This window comes from Bactrocera oleae, chromosome 5, assembly GCF_042242935.1.
Source record: "Bactrocera oleae isolate idBacOlea1 chromosome 5, idBacOlea1, whole genome shotgun sequence".
Lineage (NCBI taxonomy): Eukaryota > Metazoa > Arthropoda > Insecta > Diptera > Tephritidae > Bactrocera > Bactrocera oleae.
In genome coordinates this window covers 43242174-43265397 of record NC_091539.1, presented here as the reverse complement: position 1 = coordinate 43265397, position 23224 = coordinate 43242174, and the positions used below count along the sequence as shown (strand labels likewise).

Below are 23224 nucleotides of genomic sequence, written 5' to 3'. Positions count from 1 at the left end.
TCACAATTTTGATGCACTTCCAAACGATTGCCATTGCACCAACTCTTCTAAATTTTTTGCAGTTCTCCAAGCCAGCAAAATTTACCAACTACGCATTTGGTCGTTTACTAAATTTGGAACGTACTATGCACAATCAAATATGTTCACACGAAGTACCAAAATTTAGTTTCGATAAATATTATTTACCCGAACTGACAGAAAAAACTACGTTTTCATGTATTAAAATGCAAGCATGCACTTGTTATATGCATCGGATGGGAAGACCTTCAGTACCTTCAGCGAATTTTGGTTTTTCGGTTCATTTTTGAAGCGTTATTCGAGAGATTTTGAACCATTTCGACGTCATATTCATAAACCCAAGCCTCGACACCAGTAATGATGTGTTTGATGAATGTAGGGTCCTCGGCAACATTGTCAAGCATCTATTTTGAGACCTCTACTCGACCTCGTTTTAACAAAAGATTCAGGTATTTTGGTACGAGTCTGGCAATGACACGCTTTATACCCAAACCATTAACCAAAAAGTGTTCAGGCGATTCATATGAGATATTGAGATCCTCTGCTATCTCTCTCCGAAGCCAACACGACGCTTTTCAAGTATTGTTTCTTTAACTTTCTTGATGTTATCGTCATTAACAGGTGGATGGCCGATTCGAATAAAGAAAGTTAAATACTTGTCTTCGTAATGATGTAGACTCCCCAAAATACTTAGGCAATATTTGTAGAATCCGTAGTAACACACAAAGTTTCAAGCAAACTCGCCGTCTAATTAATATATGGAGATCAAACTTCACACGAACATTTTGAACAGGTTGTACAAATTTTGGAAAAAAAAGTTTATCGATCGATAGTTTAATTTTAATCAGATGGTATACAAAGCAATCACATTCGTGTAAAAAATTATTGAACTACCAGGCTGAATACCCTCAGTGAATGAAAAGTGCGCTGTGGCTGTGACAAAACTGCCAAAGTGCCGCGAGGGAGAGATAGCGAAAAAACGAAGAAAACTTTTCCATTGAGCTGCAAAAAGTTGTGTTAAATAAGTACGAAAATCAACACAATTTGAAATTTTCAAGGGTTGTTGCATTTGCTCGTCTGTATGTCAACGCCTTCGCACTAAACTTTGGCAATTCAGACAATTCGATCGTAACGGTAATAACGATGTTAATAGCAATGGCAATGGTGGTGACACTTTTATGCGCTGTTTGTGGGTGGTGCGCTGTTGAGCCGTTAGTTACGCCAAACTAACTTTGTCGATATGTGTGTCGGCGCTGTCATAAGGCGGTATGAAAAATGACGTTTAGCTGACAATGCGGCACGCTTGTGAGGACAATGCATGGGTTGCAGTAAGCATGTAGTAGCAAGACCATGCAATTCTTACACGCCTGACTGCTTTAAATGACTTTTTTATTGCTTGGGTTTGAGAAGTGTTAGTTATTCGTTTTCTATTACATTTTCAATGTTTGTGCATGTGACACCACAAATTTTTGGGCGTACTAACTAATTTATCGAAAATCAACACAAGCTCTAGTTGCCACGAAAATGTTCCAAATATTTCAAGGGGAGTTGGCCTCTTGACACCTTGCCAACATTCCTAAGTCCTCTTGTAAGCACTAACACCCTTTTAAGTGATATTTTGGTGATTTTTGGCTGCGCTTTGTTATTCTTGGGTACGCCGCGCTTGAGTTTGTTTATCGGTTGCATAATGATGTGTAAATTTCGGACTTTCGTGTTTTGTTACGCCTTGATTAAATGATAAAGTCAATTTTAAGTGTGGCTGAATTATTGCTGCAGTTAACAGACGCTATTGCGGCATTACTGTAGTTAAGAGAAATTGAGTAAAAAAAAAAGAGACGAATAGCGACGCTTTAGTTACTTCGATCGAGAGTTAATGATAGCAATTAGGTGATTTACTAGATAATTTTGTTTTAAAATATCTAAAACTTTCATAAAATTTGACATTCAAACAATAAAATATACCCGTAGCGTCAGAATAATTGCAGAGTTTAAAAAAAATTCCCGACTGTCCGAGGAGTACTAACTTATGCCCAAATTTAATAAGCAGGCAATAAAACTTTTTTTTAAAATTTGTTATTATTATTCAACCATTGAGGACTATACCACTTTCTTCTTGAATTTACCTTTTGACTCAAAACAGGTCTCGATGTATGCGTAGAGCTCAGATCGGAATATCACAATCTATGCATAAACATTTCGTAGTCGAACTCTTGCAAATTTACCATCGTTTTCATTGATTTTTAACACGATGGATCAGTCGGTTCGAAGAGCTCGCACGACATCTACTTTGCACAGAGTTGTTTCATAGTCAATTGTGCATAAACGATATATTCTTTATGTCCCTTTTATTTCTTTAGAACGTCAGCTAACTTTTTCAACCTTAGTACTGCTTGAATTTGCTTAAAAATTCCACACTCGATTGCATTGCGTCAATTGAGATTTCAAGCGACGGCAATCAATCAAATGCACTAGAGAATTGTTTAATCAATAGCAAAGCAATTTCAATTCGAATAGATGTTAAAATAGTGACGACTAAAGCAAAATGCGAGCCCCCAAATTCTAAATGAAAAAATGCAATATTGCAACATAAATGGCGCTGCAATTATCGCGAACCCTCTTCGGCGAACGCACAAAGCATACACAAATGCCCCAAATGACAAAGGCAATAAAGTGCTAAGCCCACATATACCAATATATGGATAAATACTAAGCACACATATGCGCATTTAGTATATTATCCTTTAATATAAGTTCAAATCACAGGAGGGGCGAGTCCCTTATACTTTGTAGCGCTTACTTAAAGACAACAGAGTCAAGTTGCATTTGTAGGCAATTTGATACATACTTTGTGGCATATCCGGGGTTTTTTACGATTCATTTGATGTGTGGGCGTCGTTTGTCAAACATTCTATGGATTTCATGCTTGAGTGAATTTAATTTGCGCACCACAAAAAGGAAAACTTTTTCAATGAAAGAATGCATATGTGATGTGTTGATTTATTTATTTACTTTTATTTTTACGAACTAATTTTAGGACATCGCTTAACTTGGAAGGCCTATCATCGTCTCGCAGACATACATGGTTTCTTTGATACAATGGCAAAAACATATCCCGATATTTGCTCTGTGGAAACAATTGGCTATTCCATACAGAAACGCCCATTGAAAATCTTAAAGTGAGTATAAATATAATATTGAAAGATAAAAATAAAAAATGCATAATATCTACCATATAACAACTAACCTACAAAAAAACTTCACTTGTATTCACATCTGTTGGCCCCCCTTTCCACACCCTCACAATAATTTTCATATGGACTTTCCGCTTTATAGAATCTCCAATGGTAATCCTGGCAATCCTGGCATCTGGATCGATGGTGGCATGCATGCACGCGAGTGGGTTAGCCCTGCAACAGTCACATATATTGCCAATCAAGTGATTGAAGATTGGGAGAACTTGCCCGAATATATGCGCAATGTCAATTGGTAAGCCACATTAAGCCGCTCTTATTGCCACTTTTATGCATCTATTCACATCTCAACAGGTACATACACGCTGTGGCTAATCCCGATGGTTATGAGTACTCACACACCACCGATCGTCTCTGGCGCAAAAATATGCGTTCGCATGGTCGTCAATGTCCGGGTGTTGATTTAAATCGTAACTTTGGTTACAAATGGGGCGGCAAGGGTACATCGGCAAATCCATGCGCACAAACTTATCGCGGCAGCAAAGCCTTCTCGGAACCGGAGACATTCTATATTTCGAAATTCATTAGCAATTATCCACGTGACACCTTTAAAGCGTTCCTTTCGTTCCACAGTTATGGCCAGTACATCTTGTATCCATGGGGTTACGATAATCATCTAACTCCCGATAAAGCGGATTTGGATCGTGTGGCGCGTCAAGCAGGAACGGTGAGTTAAAGAATTATTATTACATTAGAAAAACAGTAAGAAATTGGATCTTTAACTATTCCGGGATTAGCGTCCACTGTACCATCGAGAGATGGTTTTTAGTTGTTAAAGCAATAGTAGTGAGAAACTGTAAAGACAAAATCTTCATAGGATGTTCTACCTTATCCTTCACTTATTAAAATATTTCGGTGTTTTTTCGAGGGGTTTTGTTATATAAGGATTAAAAGTATTTCCGTACTCTTACGATAAAAACCGAATTTGCTGAAAATGTGAAACCCACAGTAATTATTGATCTTGAGTCAATCTAGAGATATTTTTCATGGAGTATTTAAGTTATCATAGAGTAAAGCAATTAACAAAGTGTCCCAATTAGTATTTAATTGTTAATACATTTATTTAAAGTCTTTTTGAGTCCGTTAAATGGAAAGGGAAAATAGCATCAAAAGAAGTGTCAAAATCTTATAATATTATCGGGTTAGTTTTTTTTTTCTGAAAAGAGTCGGTGATGCATTCAAAACTTTATCATACAGATGGAAAAAAATAGTTTTCTACTTTTTGGAAACGAGATTGGAGCACTCCCAAGAGGGCCCTTAAGCACGAGTGGTTTAAACTACAAGTAAATTGAGTGTTATTAATTGAATTCCAAGCTTAATTAGATAATTTGCATCTTAATAGACTTAGCTAATATAAACTTAGTAGTAATTTTCTCACAACAATGGAGCTCGAAAGCATCTTAAACTAAAACTTTTCTAATGATATGATGAATGTTTAGACCAATGTACGTGCTTTTTTGTACAACCTACATATGGCATGAATAGTTCGCAGATCTGATATGGTTTTTTAATGATGGTGCCGAATATAGAATTTTATTTTTGACCAAGACTTCAAAATAAATTAAAGTGTTGAGCTTTCAGGCAGTAAGTGAGCTTATAAACGTAATATTTTTCCAATAACATTAAATGATGAAGCTTGTTCTCTCCCAAAAAATAAACAAATTAATACAAATAAACAATATTTTTCATTTTACTGATTTCTTTAAATTTTGTTTATATTTCTACAACTAGAAAATCACAAAGAAGTCCGGTGGCAAGTATACAGTCGGCTCTTCAGCGACCACTCTTTATCCAGCAGCCGGCGGTTCGGATGATTGGGCCAAGGGCTTTGCTGGCATCAAATACTCCTACACAATTGAAATGGGCGACACAGGCCGTTATGGTTTCGTGCTACCCGCTAGCCATATCGAACCTAACGGTAGGGACGGTTACACTTTCGCTGAGACAGTGGCGCGCGCTATCACAAGTGGCAAAAAATACAGTCGAAAACGTGCCTTGTAATTATGGATTAGTGTAATTCTCTAAATTAATTTAACATAACTTATTTATTAATTTAATATTTATTTATTGCGATGCTGACCTAAAGAAGAGTGGCCGCAAATCAACTTAATTAACTAAAAGAATGTAGTCCAACATAAGCCAATTTAGCTTAATAACGAAAATGCCAATTAAATTAGTGTTTATTTATTTATTTATTTATTATGCGAAATATTTATTTATTTATTGTATTTGTAAAAGCAATTTATTTGCGTATTTATGTTGTACTGGCATAAAGTAAGTGGAATTTCGGCCGATTAGTTGAATTTAAATGGGCTGAACGTTTGTTTAAACAAATGAAAGCGTACAGAAAATCCAAGTGAATAATAAAATGAAATGAAATTGAAAATAATAAAATGTGTTTTAATGTAAAATGCAAATGCAATGGTTTTCGATTGGAATGCGTGCACGATTTAAGATTCACTACATGTCATCTGAATAATTACGCTGGCAAAGTTTACAGACCGCGTGTATATGCGTGTGTGTGAGTAAATGAGATTTTGATTATCCACTTGCATACATCAAAGAAAAGCAAGAAGAAAGGTTAAAAAAATTCAACGTTTTTGTACACTAACTTAAGTACATAGCAACATACGTAATCACGTATTGATATATGTATGTACGAGGGTTGTGCGATAAGTAATTGACTATAGTTTGCACACTCTTGTCGGCTACCAAAATTTAAGAGGTTGTATTCACTTGTGAATTACAAAGCACCGATTTTTAATTTTACATATGTACATGTACATACATATGTATATTTGAGAATATTCTCCGAATTTCAAAATTAACTGCGGAGTCGGAGCAGGGTATACTCCAATGATCTGGACATCTCCCCTCTGTCTATGCGACTACTAAACTCAGCCATCATCTTCCAAACTGAAGTACTAGGTATAGAGAAGGCCTATGGAGTTGCATTAAATAACTCCTAATAAACACATACGCTACAGATTAACTAATACGCAGTCAGCGATTATAGGAAGACTTTAAGCTCACTAGCAGGTCAACTCCACCTGTCCATATTTGGGTTTCCGATCACAGAAATATTTTCCTAAACGACAGGAAAAAACGTTAACTTAGGTCGCACCGAAGTTATAATACCCTTCACAGATACAAAAGATTCCTTACAAGAACTTTGATCGGTCAGTTTGCTATATGCTATAATATATAATATACTGAGTTCGCATATATACAGATGGACGGACAGACGGAGCAGTCTAAATCGACACATCTCATCACGCTGATCATTTATATATAATATATACTTTACAGTATATCTGATGTTTCCTTTTGGGCGTTACAAACATCGTGTCAAACTTAATATGCCCTGTTTAGGGTATAATCTTAAAAAAAAAACACCAAAATTGAGTTTCAAAGTAGATATAACCCATTTAACCGAATCGGTCTTGAAAATCTTTTTTCACTGCGTGTGGAAGCGAACGAATCCGCTGAAAAATTCAAAGAGGTTTTCGAAAGGAATTGACACAATGAAATCAAAGAACGCTTAGATGCTGTATATGATGACCTCTTCCCCTCGATGACAAGCGTCAGAATTAAGCTTAACGAGTTATCAACTTTCGGTTTTTGAGGATTAAGGATACTAAGGAGGATAATAAAAGCTTACGAACTCATATTAGCACAGACCGCCGATTGAAGGTGAACGAGAAAGCTGACGCAGTGGGCATCTCAAAAGATTTTGTTTTTCTTTTTAAAGTAAACTACTTGTCAGACCGCCCTTGTATGTTTGTACCTAGGCTACTACTATAATATATATTGATATGGTTTTGACAACTGCACACACTAATTCATATGACAGAATCAACAATTGCCAGCGCTGCTTGCAAGTTCCCATGCACAGCCTTGACCTTCTTTCGGCATTGTTCTTTATTATTTTAAGTTTTCTTTTTTCGTTTTCGGCTACAAAGTATTTAGGCAAGTTAAGTAGAATGCATGCAGCTAGTAAGGTTCCTGTCTTTGACGGCACAGTAAATGGCGTTCCTCATCAAATTTACTGCTGTTGTTGTAGTCTTTTGTTGCACATCTTCTTATACTTGTAGACCGAAAAGAGAGCGTAAAATGCATGCATATTCATATTATATATGTACATATGTATACATAGACGTAAATGTTTTATTCAGCGTCGCAATCAATATCCTGAGAAGCGCATTTCCTTTGCCTGTGGCAACCTCAAAATTATTGGCAATTGTCAATTTTGTAAAATTTTTATTGTTGCCTTAAGGAAAATGTTATCTTTTGTCAAATATATAAGATTGGAAAAAACGATGTTAGGGGCATATGTACATATGTACGTACTAGTATGAATACTTAAATTTTGGACAACATATGTACAAGTATATATATGGTAAATTCAGAAATGGCCATTACAAACGAAATGGCCAAAAAGATATTTTCTCATGACAAAAATTTAACCAATTCATGTAATAAAAATTAAGTTTTCTCTATCTTTACCACTAGTAAAATTAATAAGGTTATTAATTTACTTTCCAACGTTTCATAAATTTATTTTAATTTTTGCGACTATAAATTATTAAATTTAACAGTTTGTTCAACTGTTTCGTAATAGAGAAGCAAGAAATGAATTTCAGAGGAACCACTTACATATACGAGTACGTATCTACATATGTACATAAGTATATTGCTACGCTGAATATTTCGTAATAGTAGAAAACGCTTAAATTATTGAACGCAGATATGGAGCTTACTTGGTTCATTCAACTGTGACTAATATTTGCGCGCAAGCCAAAGTCGCAGTCACACATTAAGGTTAAGGTTTTTAAGTGAAATGAGAAAAGGAAGAGTAAAAGAAATGTATAAAATTAACAAAATAAAAGTAAGATTACTCACTAATTTATTTTAATGGAATTTAAAGGGCAAAAAGTGATTAATTTTAAAGAAGAAGATGTGTTTCACGGCTTCAAAAAAAAATTTTTTTTATTGTCTTATTTAATTCTATAACATCTCTAGAATATTGTCCTAAATTCTCAAGTTGACCCGAGTAATAGGTTTGGAAATACAACCTTGAAAAGTTGCGCGCTCTCACTTAAAACATAACACGCTTTTGCTGAAAACTGTGCTTTCAAAGTCTGTTGTCAATTTCTCGCGAGCTCTAATGAAATTTTACACGGACCAAAAATCAAGTGATTATAACCTGCTCCTTTCAAAGGCGAATGCTTTTGTTGGTGCAAAATTCTGCCCAAGAGAAGCTTGTGAATGTCCCAAATGGACTACATTGATGTCAAGGGATCAACTAAACACAGTTATTGTTATTTTCTATTTTGATTATGAATTTGAAAAAGGAATAATGTCAAGTAAGCTGTTTCGAGATATTCCCAGGCTTAGTTAGCATAGTGACTTCATTGCCTGTTTATTACATTCAAGCCAAATGTTCTTTTGTCCACTCACTCAATACTGTCCTATGCATATTACTCAGTTTGTGCTGATTCTTTCGAGCTAACTCAGATTCGATTGAAGAACTAAGTTTATCGATAGGAGAATTACTTTCGGTTTGTTCGCAAACGCTATATTTTTCAAGACGTTTTCTAATTTTAGAGCTAAAAACTAGTTACCTAATCATCTGATCGTGTCAAAGTTTACATAACATTACGTTTTTTTTCAAGAGGGCTACAAAAAATATTTAAACAGGTAAGGAAGGGCTAAGTTCGGATGTAACCGAACATTTTATACTCTCGCAAAGTCAAATGGTATACCCGTTTGAGATTTCTTTGTGGATTGACTGATATTTTCGGTAGAAGGTCAACTATAGGTTGTCCACATATTTAGTACTTAGGGGCTTGAACAGTTTTGGTTCGATTTAGACAATTTTCGGTCACAAGGTGTTTTCGCACTATGACATAGAAATATGAAAAGAACGTTATGCGCCAAATTTGGTTGAAATCGGTTAAGCAGATCTCAAGATATGGGTTTTCACCTAAAAGTGGGCTGTGCCACACCCACTGACTAATTTTGAACGCGGTTCCTATAAAGTCATCTCATACCATCCCAGAGATAAAATTGAATGTCTCTATCGTATTTATTGCTTGGTTTATCGCGCTTTTAGTATTTTTTAACAGTACCGTTATATGGGGAGTGGGCGGAGTTGCCACCCGATTTCAACTATTTTCACACCGTCAATAGAAGTGCTAAAAACATTTTCTCCCAGTGAATTTTGTTATTATAGCATTAGCGGTTTAGGAGATATGCACATTAAAACTATTAGGGGCGGGACCACGCCCACTCAAAAAAAAAATTTTAACTGCAGATGCCCCTCCCTAATATGATCCTGTGTACCAAATAACAGCGTGGCAGTGGTCCGATTACGCCCATCTGCAATACCAAGTTTCATAAATATATCTCAATTTTTACTCAAGTTGGAGCTTGCACGGACGGACGGACGGACAGACAGTCACCCGAATTTCAACTCGTCTCTTCATCCTGATCATTTATATATATATAACCCTATATCTAACTCGATTAGTTTTAGGTGATACAAACAACCGTTAGGTGAACAAAACTAAATATTATACTTTGTAGCAACAGGTTGCGAGAGTATAAAAATACTTACATATTACGTATGAAAAATAAAATAACTGTAGTTTACCCTGCATGAAGTATCGCGAATAATGCCAAAGTATGGTATATACAAGTAGAACGATAATCAAAACTTTTAATGAAATTCAATTTGTTTTTGAACACACATATGAATGTATTGCTTATAATGACAATAAACAAAAGAACATCAAAAGAAATGAGACACCTCGCTCGTTACCTTTCTTACAGCTGCTCGTCGGTTGAGGTAATTATGCTGCTAATGATCATTACAAGCAGCGCAACAGTTGAAACAGTTATTTTCGATTTCCCCCCAAATTTTTGTGTTGTTAACTTTTTTATTATGCAAATTAATTAATTTTGCTCATGTGTTGTCGTTAAAAATTATTATGACCGCTATTTGGGTACAGAAAAAAGCGCAAATATTGAATAAAAGACAACTCCAACGTTGGGAGTGCGCAGCTGCATTGTGAATTATGATTATAACAGACAAATCAGTTGAGATGACTATCACTTTCTTGGCTTACAAGCATAATCGTCACAGAAGAAATATAGCTTGCAGGTTTACTCGTCGAAATGCTCCAACTTTTTCACCAACAAACTATCACGAACATTTCTAATTAAGCACTACCGACGAACAGATCGCGGTGACGGTTCAGTATAATTTCGATGAGATAGCTCGTGTTAATTTATTAATAGAAATTTAATGATATAATAGTTTGAGGAATTTTAAGGATGCATATAAACTTTTGCTCAATGCTATTGATACTTCTGCAATTATGTTTGTTGTTGCTGCCGGCAGCAACTACGCAAGCTATGCTAGAGTTGCCAGTCGATGTGAATAAAACGCCTCTTAATTTCGTGGAAATACCGCGCACGGGCATTCTGGCGCGCATTCCATTCTTTCGCAACTTTTTACGTGCAGTGCGTCCGAATACGCACGTCGGCCGCAAATCGGATTATCGCAGTGAGTTCGATGAGAACTATATCAACTATCATGGCGCTCAGTTGTGGAAGGTCATATTTAATGCGACGCGCAAGCGCAGTGATGGCAACAAACGCACGGAAATGATGCAGACCTTTGTGGAGAAATTCGGTAAGTCGGTGCATTATTGAGTCGTATATCTTCGGTTTAGAGTAAAATATAAGAATGGGATTATAAAAAAGGATATAAATTCCTAAAGGTACGAACATTTTCGTTAAAGTTTATTAAAATTCCTTTTATTATAAAGTTTAGGGGAAAATTGCAGTCACATTTCTACGAAATGATCAGAATTAGATCTTCAGCTCGTACTGAACTGAACCGCCATCTAGCTTTATATACTGTACAAACTGTAGGTCTGTGTATGGCGTGACAGCCAGTTAGTATAATCTAATTTAACCTAACCTTCTCCGAAATCAATGCTTTCATTCATTTAGTTTCATTTGGCGATTATCTAACTTGAAATTTTAAGCAATTATTCCATCAAGAACAAATCTTAGGGAACATTCAGAAAAAATGTGTGGTACAATGGTGGGATTAGAACTATTTAACCCAGTCATCTTACACCTATGCGATTATTGCAATAAAGTTGCCTAACATTTTAAAAATGCTGTCATTTGAACAAAATTTTCTATATCTTTTGAAAGGTTTCTGTTCACTTTAGGTCAGTTCGGAACAACGTCTTATTTTCAGCTGACTTTTAATGCGTGCAACAAATTCAATATCAGTCGTTGACAAATCAATGAAAAAATGAATGATTGTCTTTTGATTTCAATTATCAATCAAGTTAATGTGAAATGTCACCACAGCTGAAATTGACAGTTTGTTGGCTTTGAATCGCTGCCATACAAACACCTGTCACATGACAGCTTACTATTGTCAATTTAGCGTCACTGAATTTGACATAATTAGCCCTTAAGTCGATGCTCTCCATATTTTTTATATACCATACATATGTTCATATGATAAGTAGAATATGAGAGAGATTTAGAATCTACCAGATTCATCTATGTATTATATTTATCGTTAAATTGTATCTATCAAGTGAATAATAAATATAATAAATCGATAGATTTTTGGTGCGAATGTTTTATATTCCATCTTGTATTTAGTGAACGCGTATCTATAAATAGTTCCTTAACAAAACTATGTTACCTATTTGTAGTGCCGTAAATTTCCTAGACCATAAGCTTTGCAATTCAAACTAATTTTTTCCAAAATGAGTTACAAAATTCAAAAGAAAAAAATAAATTTGTCTTAAAATAATCGAACTTTAACCGTTAATATCTTTCAAACGGTTAGGTTTATGAAAAAGTCGTAAGAGACCATTTTGTAGAGCATTCAAATTCCAACTTCTATGAAAGTTTTTTTTAAAGTAGTGGGAATCGAGACATGAATTTTTTTATCTGATAATAAGAAAAAAAAGAAAACTGTAGGGTGGAGGAACTTCCCGTTACAATCAAGAGCTCATACTTGGAGAGACTTTCTTAGAGGTGTCTATCAACAAATTTTTCAAAGTACCAAGTGAAAATAGCATTAGTTCTTTTCGATCCATCCCAATATATATACATGGATTAAGCTTCAGTTTAAGAGATGTTAAAGATAATTTGACGCTAAAATTTTCATATAAGTTTGCCGCACATAACGCGAGTAATTTAAAAAATAAAATAAAATTTACTTTTCAGATTCAATAAGCATTTGCAAACTCACTTTCTCAAGAAAATTTCACTAAATTACATTCATCCGGTTTAGCTCAACGCAAATAAATGCGAAATGTTCAGTCATATTCATCTAATGAGCATAACAGAATTTGCGAATTAGTCAATCAAAATTGCAAAAAATTGGCAAAACAAAAAGAAACAAATATTGAAATGAAGTTGAAAGTAGAAAATGTAAATTAATTCATAGCCTGCTAAAGCTATTCTAACGGCACATCGCTACCACGTAACTCTTACAATACTTATTTAATAAAACTATGCGCTCGGAGGCAATGGCAACATGACACGCAAACTCGTTATTCGGTGTTCTTGCATACAATTTTCATAAATCATTATCTAAATTTCTTGGTCTAACCGAAAAAGAACTTAACATAACTTGCTTATTTAAATAACAAAATACCAGATTTGAGCTTAATCGGTCTTCGAACTGAATTTATTTAGTCAGTAACCGAAAAGGCCGCGTGTGCATTAGATCTGTAAAAGAAATCATACAGTACGCAATATCGCGAGACAAATTTTTGTAAGCTGAAACGTTGAAATTCGCATAATGTTAATAAAATACTTGTGTTACAATTCGCTTGTGATTTTACTGTTATTATTGCTAAATTTGCCGACGCATCCTTGTCGCCAACAACATCCGCAATTCTTTTTATTACGCAGTATTCCCGGTTTTCCGACCGCTCTCATTCCTAATGATGAATTGTATGAGAATACATTGGAGAGTTTACAGTGGCTGGTGCCAATGGACATTCGACAATTTAACATTTTCTCACCGCAATCTTCGTATCAGATTAACTTGCGATATCGCAACAGTAGCTCAGTAAAGCGCTACCCCGGTTATCAGTTGTGGAAGATACATGAAAACAATATCGAAAATAAAGTTCTCCGAACGTTTTGGAGACTTTTCGGTTAGTAGTTGTACAATTGTTGTTTTTGCAAAGTGTTTAAAGTGAAATATCGAATCTTCGTTTGAGATAACTAAACAATGTGTTTATTAGATAATTTTTTAAAACAAAGTTGTGAAATGAAAATCTCCAGTGATGACAATTCTGTTTCAAGAGTATATAAGTAGTACGCAGAAAAAGGAGATGAATTGGATGGTGCTTAACGTAAATTGTTTCCAAGAACATGTTTATTTGAAAAAAAAGTTTATAGTTATAAAAAAATTGAAGAGTATGAATGGAGAAGCAGTGAATAATCAAAAGTCAAAAGTTTACAAAGTCCGAGTTTAAACTAAATTCATTTAGAGTTTTATAATTAATTTGTTCCAATAAAATTCCAATTATTTCACGGATGCCAAGAAAGAAAACGAATGAGGCCCTAATACGTCCATGTTTTTATACTCTCGCAACCTGTTGCTATAGAGTATAATAGTTTTGTTCACCTTACGGTTGTTTGTATCACCTAAAACTAATCGAGTTAGATATAGGTTTATGTATACATAAATGATCAAGATGAAGATACGAGTTGAAATCCGGGTGACTGTTTGTCCGTCCGTCCGTCCCTTCGTGCACGCTGTAACTTGAGTAAAAATTTAAATATCTTTATGAAACTTGGTACACATGTTTCTTGGTACCGTAAGACGGTTGGTATTGCAGATGGACGTAATCGGACCACTGCCACGCCCACAAAACGCCATTAATCAAAAACAAACAAATTTCCATAACTAAGCTCCACAACAATATACAAGACTCTTATTTGGTATACAGGATATTATTAGGGAGGGGCATCTGCAATTAAATTTTTTTAAAGTGGGCGTGGTCCGGCCCCCTAATAGATTTAATGTGCATATCTCCTAAACCGCTAAAGCTAAAATAACGAAATTCACTGGGTACAAATGTTTTAGCACCTCTATCGACAGTGAAATCGGGTGACAATTCCGCCCACTCCTCATATAACGGTACTGTTGATTACTAAAAGCGCGATAAATCAAGCACTAAACACGATAGAGACATTAAATTTTATCTCTGGGATGGTATGAGATGACTTTTTAAGAACCACGTTCAAAATTAGACAGTAGGCGTGGCACCGCCTACTTTTAGGTGAAAACCTAATTCGGTACATAACATTCTTCTCATATTTCTATGTTATAGTGCGTAAATGGGCAAAATCGGATTACAACCACGCCTATTTCCCATATAACACCATTTTCAATTTTATCTGATTCTTTCACTTTCCACTATGCAAATCAGGCAACAATGACTGTATCGGGGTAAAACTTTGCGTGAATAATACATTTAAGGTATGCCACCTTGTGACCAAAAATTGTCTAAATCGAACCAAAACTGTTCAAGCCCCTGAGTACTAAATATGTGGACCCCCGTGCCTATAGTTGAACTTCAACCGAAAATATCAGTCAATCCACAAAGAAATCTCAAACGAGTATACCGCTTGACTTTGCGAGAGTACAAAATGTTCGGTTACAACCGAACTTAGCCCTTCCTTACTTGTTAAGTTATCAAAAGCAGCCAATACCTCTAAGGGGGAATAGGATTATTGAAAATTAATAACGTAATGCATATTTTAGAAGAGCTTCGACTCGTTCAATTCTAGCATTGTAATTTTTCTGATTTAGTCTCAAGATGATAGTTTACTATATACAATATTTTAGCACGAACTATAGCTACAAAGTTCAGAATATATAGAAATTTTCCGACAAAGCCTAGACCTGTGTAGGCGTTCCAGAAAATGTGACTAAGAATATTATAAACATAATAAATGAAAACTTGCTGTAGGAAATCATGCCAAAGCCTTTATGATATAAGACATCTACGAAATATTATTATTATACTCTTGCAACATGTTGCTTTATACGAACTGGTTTCAAATTTGGACGTTGGGGGTGGCACCGCACATATTTAGGTGAAACCCCATATTTCGGGACCTCTGTGACCGAATTCAACCAAATTGGGGAGGTAACATTATCCTGACATTCCTTTAACAGTGCGAAAATCAGACAAAAACCACGCCTAGTTCCCATTCAACACAATTTCTAATTTTTATATTATTCTTTAACTTTCCCGTATACAAATCAAGAACCAATCAATGTATCCGAATAAAGCTTGGCAGTTTCACCTTTGGAATATCTAATTCTTGTAGCTGTGGAACGGACTACGAATTTAAGAAAATAATTTCATTTAAGAATAACAAATTATAAAAAAACATTTCAATCAAGATTGAATAATTTTGGGGAATACACATACATATGTACGAATATATATCATCGATCCTTTAATACAGTTATGTCACCCATAAGCTGTAATACTTTGTTAGCTCGAATTAGGTTATTAAATTTCATTTTCACACATCTTGTACGAATAAATATTACACTCACTGTAGATCTTTTTTTCCTGCTTTTAGCCACGGAGGTATGGAATGTAAATCAAGATGGTATCGATGTATTAATTGACTACAAGAATACGGCTAGAGCCAAAGACTTCATAGCGAAAACAGATTTCACCTACAACATAATGATCGACGATATTGAAACGGCGATCGATGAGACTTATACGGAAGTAAATAACAGTAATGCAAATATGCCGTGGTTAGATAGAGACAGTAAGCGGAATTTGGGTCAAGTGGACTAATTTGGCTTTTCATATGATTTGTGAAAGATAAGAAATGTAATAAAATTTTTTTATAGGTACAATATTAAATTGGAATCGCTACCACGATATTGGTGACATACAACAGTTTTTGCAGCACATTTTGGAAACTTATCCGGATTTGGCGGAGATAGTGCAAATCGGTGTGACGCATCACAAACGACCGTTGGAAGTGCTGCGGTGAGTAAAAACGGTTGTTAGATGTAAAGGAAATTGAGAATAGAAACAATTCTAATAGAAGTTTTTCAAACTCATAAAATTGCTACAAAAAAAAAACTTTATGAAATATCAAAACTAAGCGTTCACCTCCATTTTACAGCATCTCTAACGGCAATCCCAAGAACTGGGCTGTCTTCATTGACGCCGGAACGCAGGCACGCGATTGGCTGAGCCCCGCCTCGCTTACGCTCGCCATTTCGAAGCTAACCTGGCTGTGGGATAAGGAGTCGTCTTTTATGCGTAGCATCGATTGGTATTTCTTGCCAGTAGCGAACCCTGATGGTTATCAGTACTCGCGCATCACCGATCGTCTCTGGACGAAGAACCGTTATTTCGATAGTCAAACCGGTTGTTATGGCGTCAATTTGAATCGCAACTACGATTATCAGTGGGGTGGTGCGGGGTCATCTGAAAATCCCTGCAAGAATCTGTTCAGAGGTCCTAAAAAATTCTCCGAACCAGAAACGAAGGCGATACGAACCTTCATGCATAATATGCGAGAATTTCTAGGCTCATATGTTTCGTTCGGCGCCTATGGCCAGGCCATCGCCTATCCATGGGGTGATGCAGACTTCGTGACGGACAACCAGCGCAAACTACACAATGTAGCGCGACGTGCAATGTTGGTAAGTTGCAACAGAACAAAAAATCAATTTACAAGCCACTAAAATGGTTTGCCATTGTTTGAGTTTCTTTTTGTCTTTTGGGTTTTGATGGTTTCCATTGTGTGGCCGCTATTACATGTGTTGATGTTTCTGTTTTATTTGATTTTTAGAATTTCCGCAAATTGAATCAAGCCGAATATCGTGTAGGCACTAGCTATCGGCTGAAATTGGCACGCGCTGGCAACTCGGTCGACTGGGTGCAGCAGCGCATTAATCCCCAATACGTTTACAATGTATTTCTGAAGGACCAAGGGCGCTATGGGTACTTGATGCCACCGCATTACATTGTCGAATCGGGCGAGGAGGCATACGAATTTATGAGGACAATAGCGGCGGCGCTGAATTAAAGTCGAACCAAAGAGTGAATGCCACAAATCCATGTGGTTGTAAAGGAATGGAAAAAGAGAAAAACGGAGCCAGAAAAAAAAACGAGAAATGTATAGCACCATTTGAAAATTTTAAACTCTCACAAAAACAAAAAAGTATTTAAACAAAGTTTAGCAGACGCTTTTAACTTTTTTTCAGGAGAAGTTAGGTTTAAGCAAACACGTATTTCGTAAACATTTATTATTTAAGCTTATTTATTTATAAATTTTAGTGTATGGCAAATATGAACAAAAACAATAAATTGCAGTAAGTTGAAAGTTTCTGTGCATTTCTTCCTCGTCTCAAGGTTAAAGATATGCCGCCGAGGCAGTTGTCTAAACAAAATGCGACACTAGAAGGCGCAAGCATGTTGCATAAATAACCGTAAGTATATAACATTAATGTTAGAAAATATATTGTTTACACAAGTGCAACACAAAATTAAGTTGGATAAGAATTAAAGCAAATATTTGGTAGTTTGTCCAAATTACCTTACAAATACACGAATATCGCATGTAATATATATTTCACCGTTTTTATTTGCTATATCATTATAGCAGAGAACGTAAATGAATAGAGAAGGAGCAAATATTAACTGAAATCTTTTTGAGTACTAATTTGTAGTTCCAGATGAGGGAACATCGAAAAATATAACTTCGAAAAAGAAAAATACACCACACAATATGCGAAATGCTATAAATAGACACAATGAATATTCCTAAATGAAAAATCGTTGCGCATACCTATTTAGATTTATGTTTTCAATATCTATGATATGACAAATTTATAATTATGAAAAGCCTTCTGAATTAAAAATCTGTATTATCGGTAAAAACCCCAGAATTCATAATAAAATAAACATTAAATAGGCAATTTTTCCAACTTATGTATGTGCGTTGCGTTCATTAACATTCTCTGATTAAATTTTAACGAAACTTCTTTTTATGTATGTCAATATGTAACGCTCTTACAATTGGTATTCGTTGCATATTTTTAGGCGAACAAAATATCCAAACTGCTGTATCAGAGAACGTACAATTTTTTACGTTCTCTGATTATACGTGCTCTGCCACATTTAAGCATGTGATAAACGTTCTCTGGTATTTATTGCTACAGGGTTAGCAAATAGCATTAAATATGGAAAACTGACTGACTGATGGAAAATGCGATTGTTTCAGAGGACTGGTGTATAAATAAGTATAGACAAACCTATATGTTGTAGCTTATAGTTTAATACTCAAAACCACTTTAAACTATCTCTTAAAACACTTATCACCCGCCTTCTATAATTTAAACGAAGACAACTTAAAATGTCTCTTCTAAAAATAACACAAACAACATATATAGTTTACATATCTAATGATGAACGATTTTTGTGAGAAAGGCCTAAAGAAAGTTACTAATCTCCATGCCATGGACAACTGAAGCCAAGATTTAAATAACATAATGAGACCGGACAAACGTTCTTCAAAATAGTACGTGATCATTTTTAACCTTTAAAGCGATTTAAAGGTTTTACAGAATAACAATATAACCCATTTATCATTAAGTAACTTCATTTTTTTGTTTTCTTAACAGCGCTTAAGATCTTCAGGAATGATAATCTATGATATCCTGGCAACAATCAATTGGTAATTCTTACCAAATCTCTTTCACTACCTGTCACAAATCTCTAAAATTTATTCGTTTTCGTTTAGCAACAGTTTTTTTGAAATCGGTCTGGACGTTTTTTATGTGGTTGAGGTTAGGAGACTGTTTATTCCTATAATTTTAGGGACTTGCTACCATTTAAGCAGAACCTAGTTTTCTTAATTATACCCTGAACAATATAATCAGTTGCCACGATGTTTGTAACACCCAAAAGTAAACGCAGGGACCTATACCATATACCATATGTATGTATATATGTATATACAATAAATGATCAGCGTGACGAGCTGAGTGGATTTAGCCTTGTCTGCCTGTCCGTCTGTCTGTATATATGCGAACTAGTTACTAAGTTTATGAGATAACATTCTGAAATTTTGCGCGCAGTCCTCTCTCACTAAGAAGCTGCTCATCAAACTGAACGATCGGAATTAAGTGCAAAAGGAAAACATTTTCATTTGACAGATGACTCTTTATAATACTTTCCTCTAGAAACTAAAGAGAAATCCATTGACTCAATTAACAATAACTAATTCAAATTGCAGCTAGGTTCTGAAAGTCTACTTACTTTTCTAAGTTCAAGATTATTTTAGAAATGAAATATCTAACACTCCTATTTTTTTGTGAAAAGCAGCAACAAGGATTTTCGAGAACTAGCCAAGCTAGACGAGAATAGCGATCATCTCAATAAAATATTGTTATTATTTTTTGGACAATTGTATACATACATATATATATATCTGGTGTTATTGTTATACGTAGTAAAAACTTCTATATTAGTAGCTCTAAATACATTAAGCGAATAAGCAAAAAAACATTATATTGTAGAGCGATTGAAGCATCCAAAGCTGAACATTATATCTTCAGAAAATTATGATAAAAAGAGACCAATCATTCTACTCAATGGAATATGAGAACTCACTTATCACTTATATCATTGAAAAAAGTAATGTACATCGTGATTTCTTAAGAAATTACTTCTTGATCATAGACAATATACAAGTCTCCGTTTTCCATGGAAAGTAGTAAAATTCAGGGTTTGTAATAATACATTTATATTATTTGGCATCATTTTATCCATGTTCACATCAGTAAGAGAACTTTATTCTTTAAGAAAATACAGTTAACATTTCGTTTTACGCAAAAGAGATGCTTACAAATAAAAAAAATGTATTTTTCCCAATATAAATATATTTTAATTTAAAACATTATTAAATGAATATTACTGGATTTACCCAAAACAATATTACTTTGAGATCTCTTAATGAGAAAAGCCACGACTTTATAGCTGTGAGTATATTTAAAGGGTGGTCCATACTTTTTTGATAAATTAAGAAAACAACATTTACATTTATTAATATTTATTGCCCGTTTGTTCGAAAGATATGAAAATTTCATTATTTATGGTACAATCCAGCAACTTCCTAAGCCACCACGAAGGCAATGATGACGGCCTTTAGTTCTATCTCACGAATGGCTTATACGCCATTAACCTTAAGAATTTGAATATGTAAACCTAACCGTTTAGGAATATTTGGCATTTAACAAAATATTAAATTTCAAGTAATCACCGAATATGGAAGCATGTTTTTTTAATCTCCAAAATGTGACAATTTCTCTTCTCAACATAACTGTTGAGAGCAAAACGGTCTTTTTCGACTTTTGCGATTACTCGATACAACCAAATATGATTTGATCACAAAACATTTGCTTGGAGAATGTATGATATTGACTTACTGTCGAGGTTTTCAGCGAAGAAGCGCATTCTAAACTGTCAAAATGTCATATGAACCACCCTATATCGGTTTTTTTTATTGGTTACGGTATTTACGAGTATACACATATACATATATGAACATATTAGTGGTGTTGTTAATATTCAAATATTATAATCACTGACTCATTCGACGTTTTTTTAAGGAACATAGCTGAACGGGAAAAGTATGGGCTTTTACAGCGATGCAATTGGTGACTCTCATCACGTTTAACTTAAAACCAAATTATTTTTTTTTTTCAACAAAAAAAGTAAACAGGCAAAAAAATTTAGTATAATGCAAAGTGTTACCGGCATTTTTAAGTAAACAGATGAAGATTTACAAATTCGCGTTTCCCATTCGGTAAAAAAGCTCTAGCGAAAAAATTGTTGACCCAAACTATTTTTGACGCAACTTTTAAATAAAATGCGACTGTGTTGAATGATAAAGGTGGCAAAAGAAGCAATCGATTGAAAGGAAATGTTACGCAATCACAACAATAGTTAGGCAATAGTGAAAATAATTAACATATCTGTGATATTTTCATGCACCAAACGCAAAACAAACAACAACAAGCACGGAAGCGTTAATATTTAATTAGAATATTGACATAAAAATGTTGGAAACGAAACTAATCCGAAATTGCGAGCGTTTATCGTCGTCGCTGGTATCAAGCAGTTAGAGATCTTTGTGTGCCTTCATAAGTTGATTTTTGATTTTGACCGATTTGAGAAACGTATCAAAAGTCAACACTTTCACTTTTTATGGAAGTGAGAAGTGAGATTTCGAGGTGGCGCATTTGATTTATTCAAATAATGCACACATTTACACACATACATGTAAGTATGCTGTGCTTGAATTATGTGCGACGTCAGTTGAAGTGATCATCAAGAGCTCGTTAAATAATAAAAAAGTGGAAATTTTAAATACGTGAAACCACAACGAAATCTGCAAGTAAGGCTTTGGCACAAAATGTAATCAATAAATCAAATTATAATTTCATTTAACCGATGTTAATAATGATCATATGAAAATTAAGTTGATAAATAAAAAAAAAATATTGCAGACACAAGACAGACCATATCATTAAATAAAGTGGGTCCCAAGTGAAATGAGAAAGTATTAAGGGACGATAACAACAAAACAATACGAAAAAATGCGAAAAGAAAAAATAATAAAACAAAGACAACATAAAAAAAAACAGAGACAAAACAAATTTAAAAAATAACATATATAAAAATAAAAAATCAGGTAACCAAATATTAAAAAACCAAAACCAAAAAAAAAATTAAGTAACGAAATGTAAAATAAATATTAGTAATAAAATGTTTACTCAAATGTTGGGTATACTCGTACTACCGTGATCAAAATGTAAGGTGAAAATGCATTTAAAAATCCCGGGCATAAGGAAGGTAGGTACATTTTTGTTTAGTTTGGTAATACTGTCTATAACATTTACCAAGTTGTATAAATACCATAAACATAAGCAAGTTCACCTTACTTTTTGATCAGTAATACTACGTACGTAATTAATGAGTTTTGATCGCTTAGATGGTAATCAAATTGTTAATTATAATAAACAATCAAAAACTAAAAACAAGTACAAAGGTAAGCTAACAAAATAATTTTATATTCTTACAAAGTTATAAAAAGAACAACTAATTGAAATATTATTTATTTAACTAAAAATAAATAGAATAAAAGTCGTGTTTTTGTAAACTAGAAGCAAAAGACTATCACTCTTGTCATACAATAATGAAAAAGAACACAACAACGAGAAGGAATGAAGTTAGCCGTAATTTCCAACATTTTTTGCAGAGCTGACGAACAATGATAGCGCATAATATAATATTACCACATGTGTTACGTCATAAATGAGCCGAAATGTCAAACTCTCATTATAATTGTAAACAAATTCACATCTTTTGGCCACGACACACCGAGCTACTGTATTTTTCTGTCAAAGGGACTCAAAAGGACAGAAACGGGATAAAACTGTCGTAATCTCTGTTACTACTAATGGAACTGATTTTGATTCAAGTTAGTTATATTTTCACCCACTCACGCTCCACTGACATATTATGTATAATAATCAGCTTGTGCTATGGCTTCACATAGGGAAGAAAGAATATGGTTAAGAAACCTTAGCTTTATCTATATTGTTAGAATGTTTTGATAATTTAACGAAATAAGGATAATTTCTTCATAAGATAGAAACACAAATTGATATATTTAATATCTATTCATCTATGTATATCAGAATATTTTAGTATAGTATTTAAAATCAAAATCAATTGGTTCATTTGTTGTTTAATTTAGTAAATCACAACGAAAATAGTACTCGATATTGTATAAGCAATGCCATCTTGAATAAAGAGTTGCAATTTACAAGTCTG

The 23224-nt window shown here is 34.3% G+C and overlaps 3 protein-coding genes across 5 annotated transcripts in view; 2 read left to right on the top strand and 1 right to left on the bottom strand.

The window, feature by feature from the left end:
• LOC106627915 (serine-rich adhesin for platelets) overlaps nucleotides 1-23224 on the bottom strand; it is a 70610-nt gene that overhangs the window by 27302 nt on the left and 20084 nt on the right. The window lies entirely within an intron of this gene.
• LOC118681454 (uncharacterized) overlaps nucleotides 1-23224 on the top strand; it is a 49260-nt gene that overhangs the window by 8854 nt on the left and 17182 nt on the right. The window contains exons 3-7 of the mRNA XM_036366152.2: nucleotides 3053-3194; nucleotides 3352-3504; nucleotides 3564-3936; nucleotides 5001-5266; nucleotides 10607-10976. Of these exons, the coding sequence (XP_036222045.2) occupies nucleotides 3053-3194; nucleotides 3352-3504; nucleotides 3564-3936; nucleotides 5001-5266; nucleotides 10607-10976 (1304 nt within the window). The remainder of the gene's footprint in view (nucleotides 1-3052; nucleotides 3195-3351; nucleotides 3505-3563; nucleotides 3937-5000; nucleotides 5267-10606; nucleotides 10977-23224) is intronic.
• On the top strand, nucleotides 12979-17617 carry LOC106627882 (carboxypeptidase B). Its single transcript, XM_014248199.3, has 5 exons — nucleotides 12979-13480; nucleotides 15933-16130; nucleotides 16216-16357; nucleotides 16497-17022; nucleotides 17172-17617. Exons 1-5 carry the CDS (start codon nucleotides 13120-13122, stop codon nucleotides 17406-17408), a joined length of 1464 nt encoding a protein of 487 aa, XP_014103674.3. The 5' UTR covers nucleotides 12979-13119; the 3' UTR covers nucleotides 17409-17617.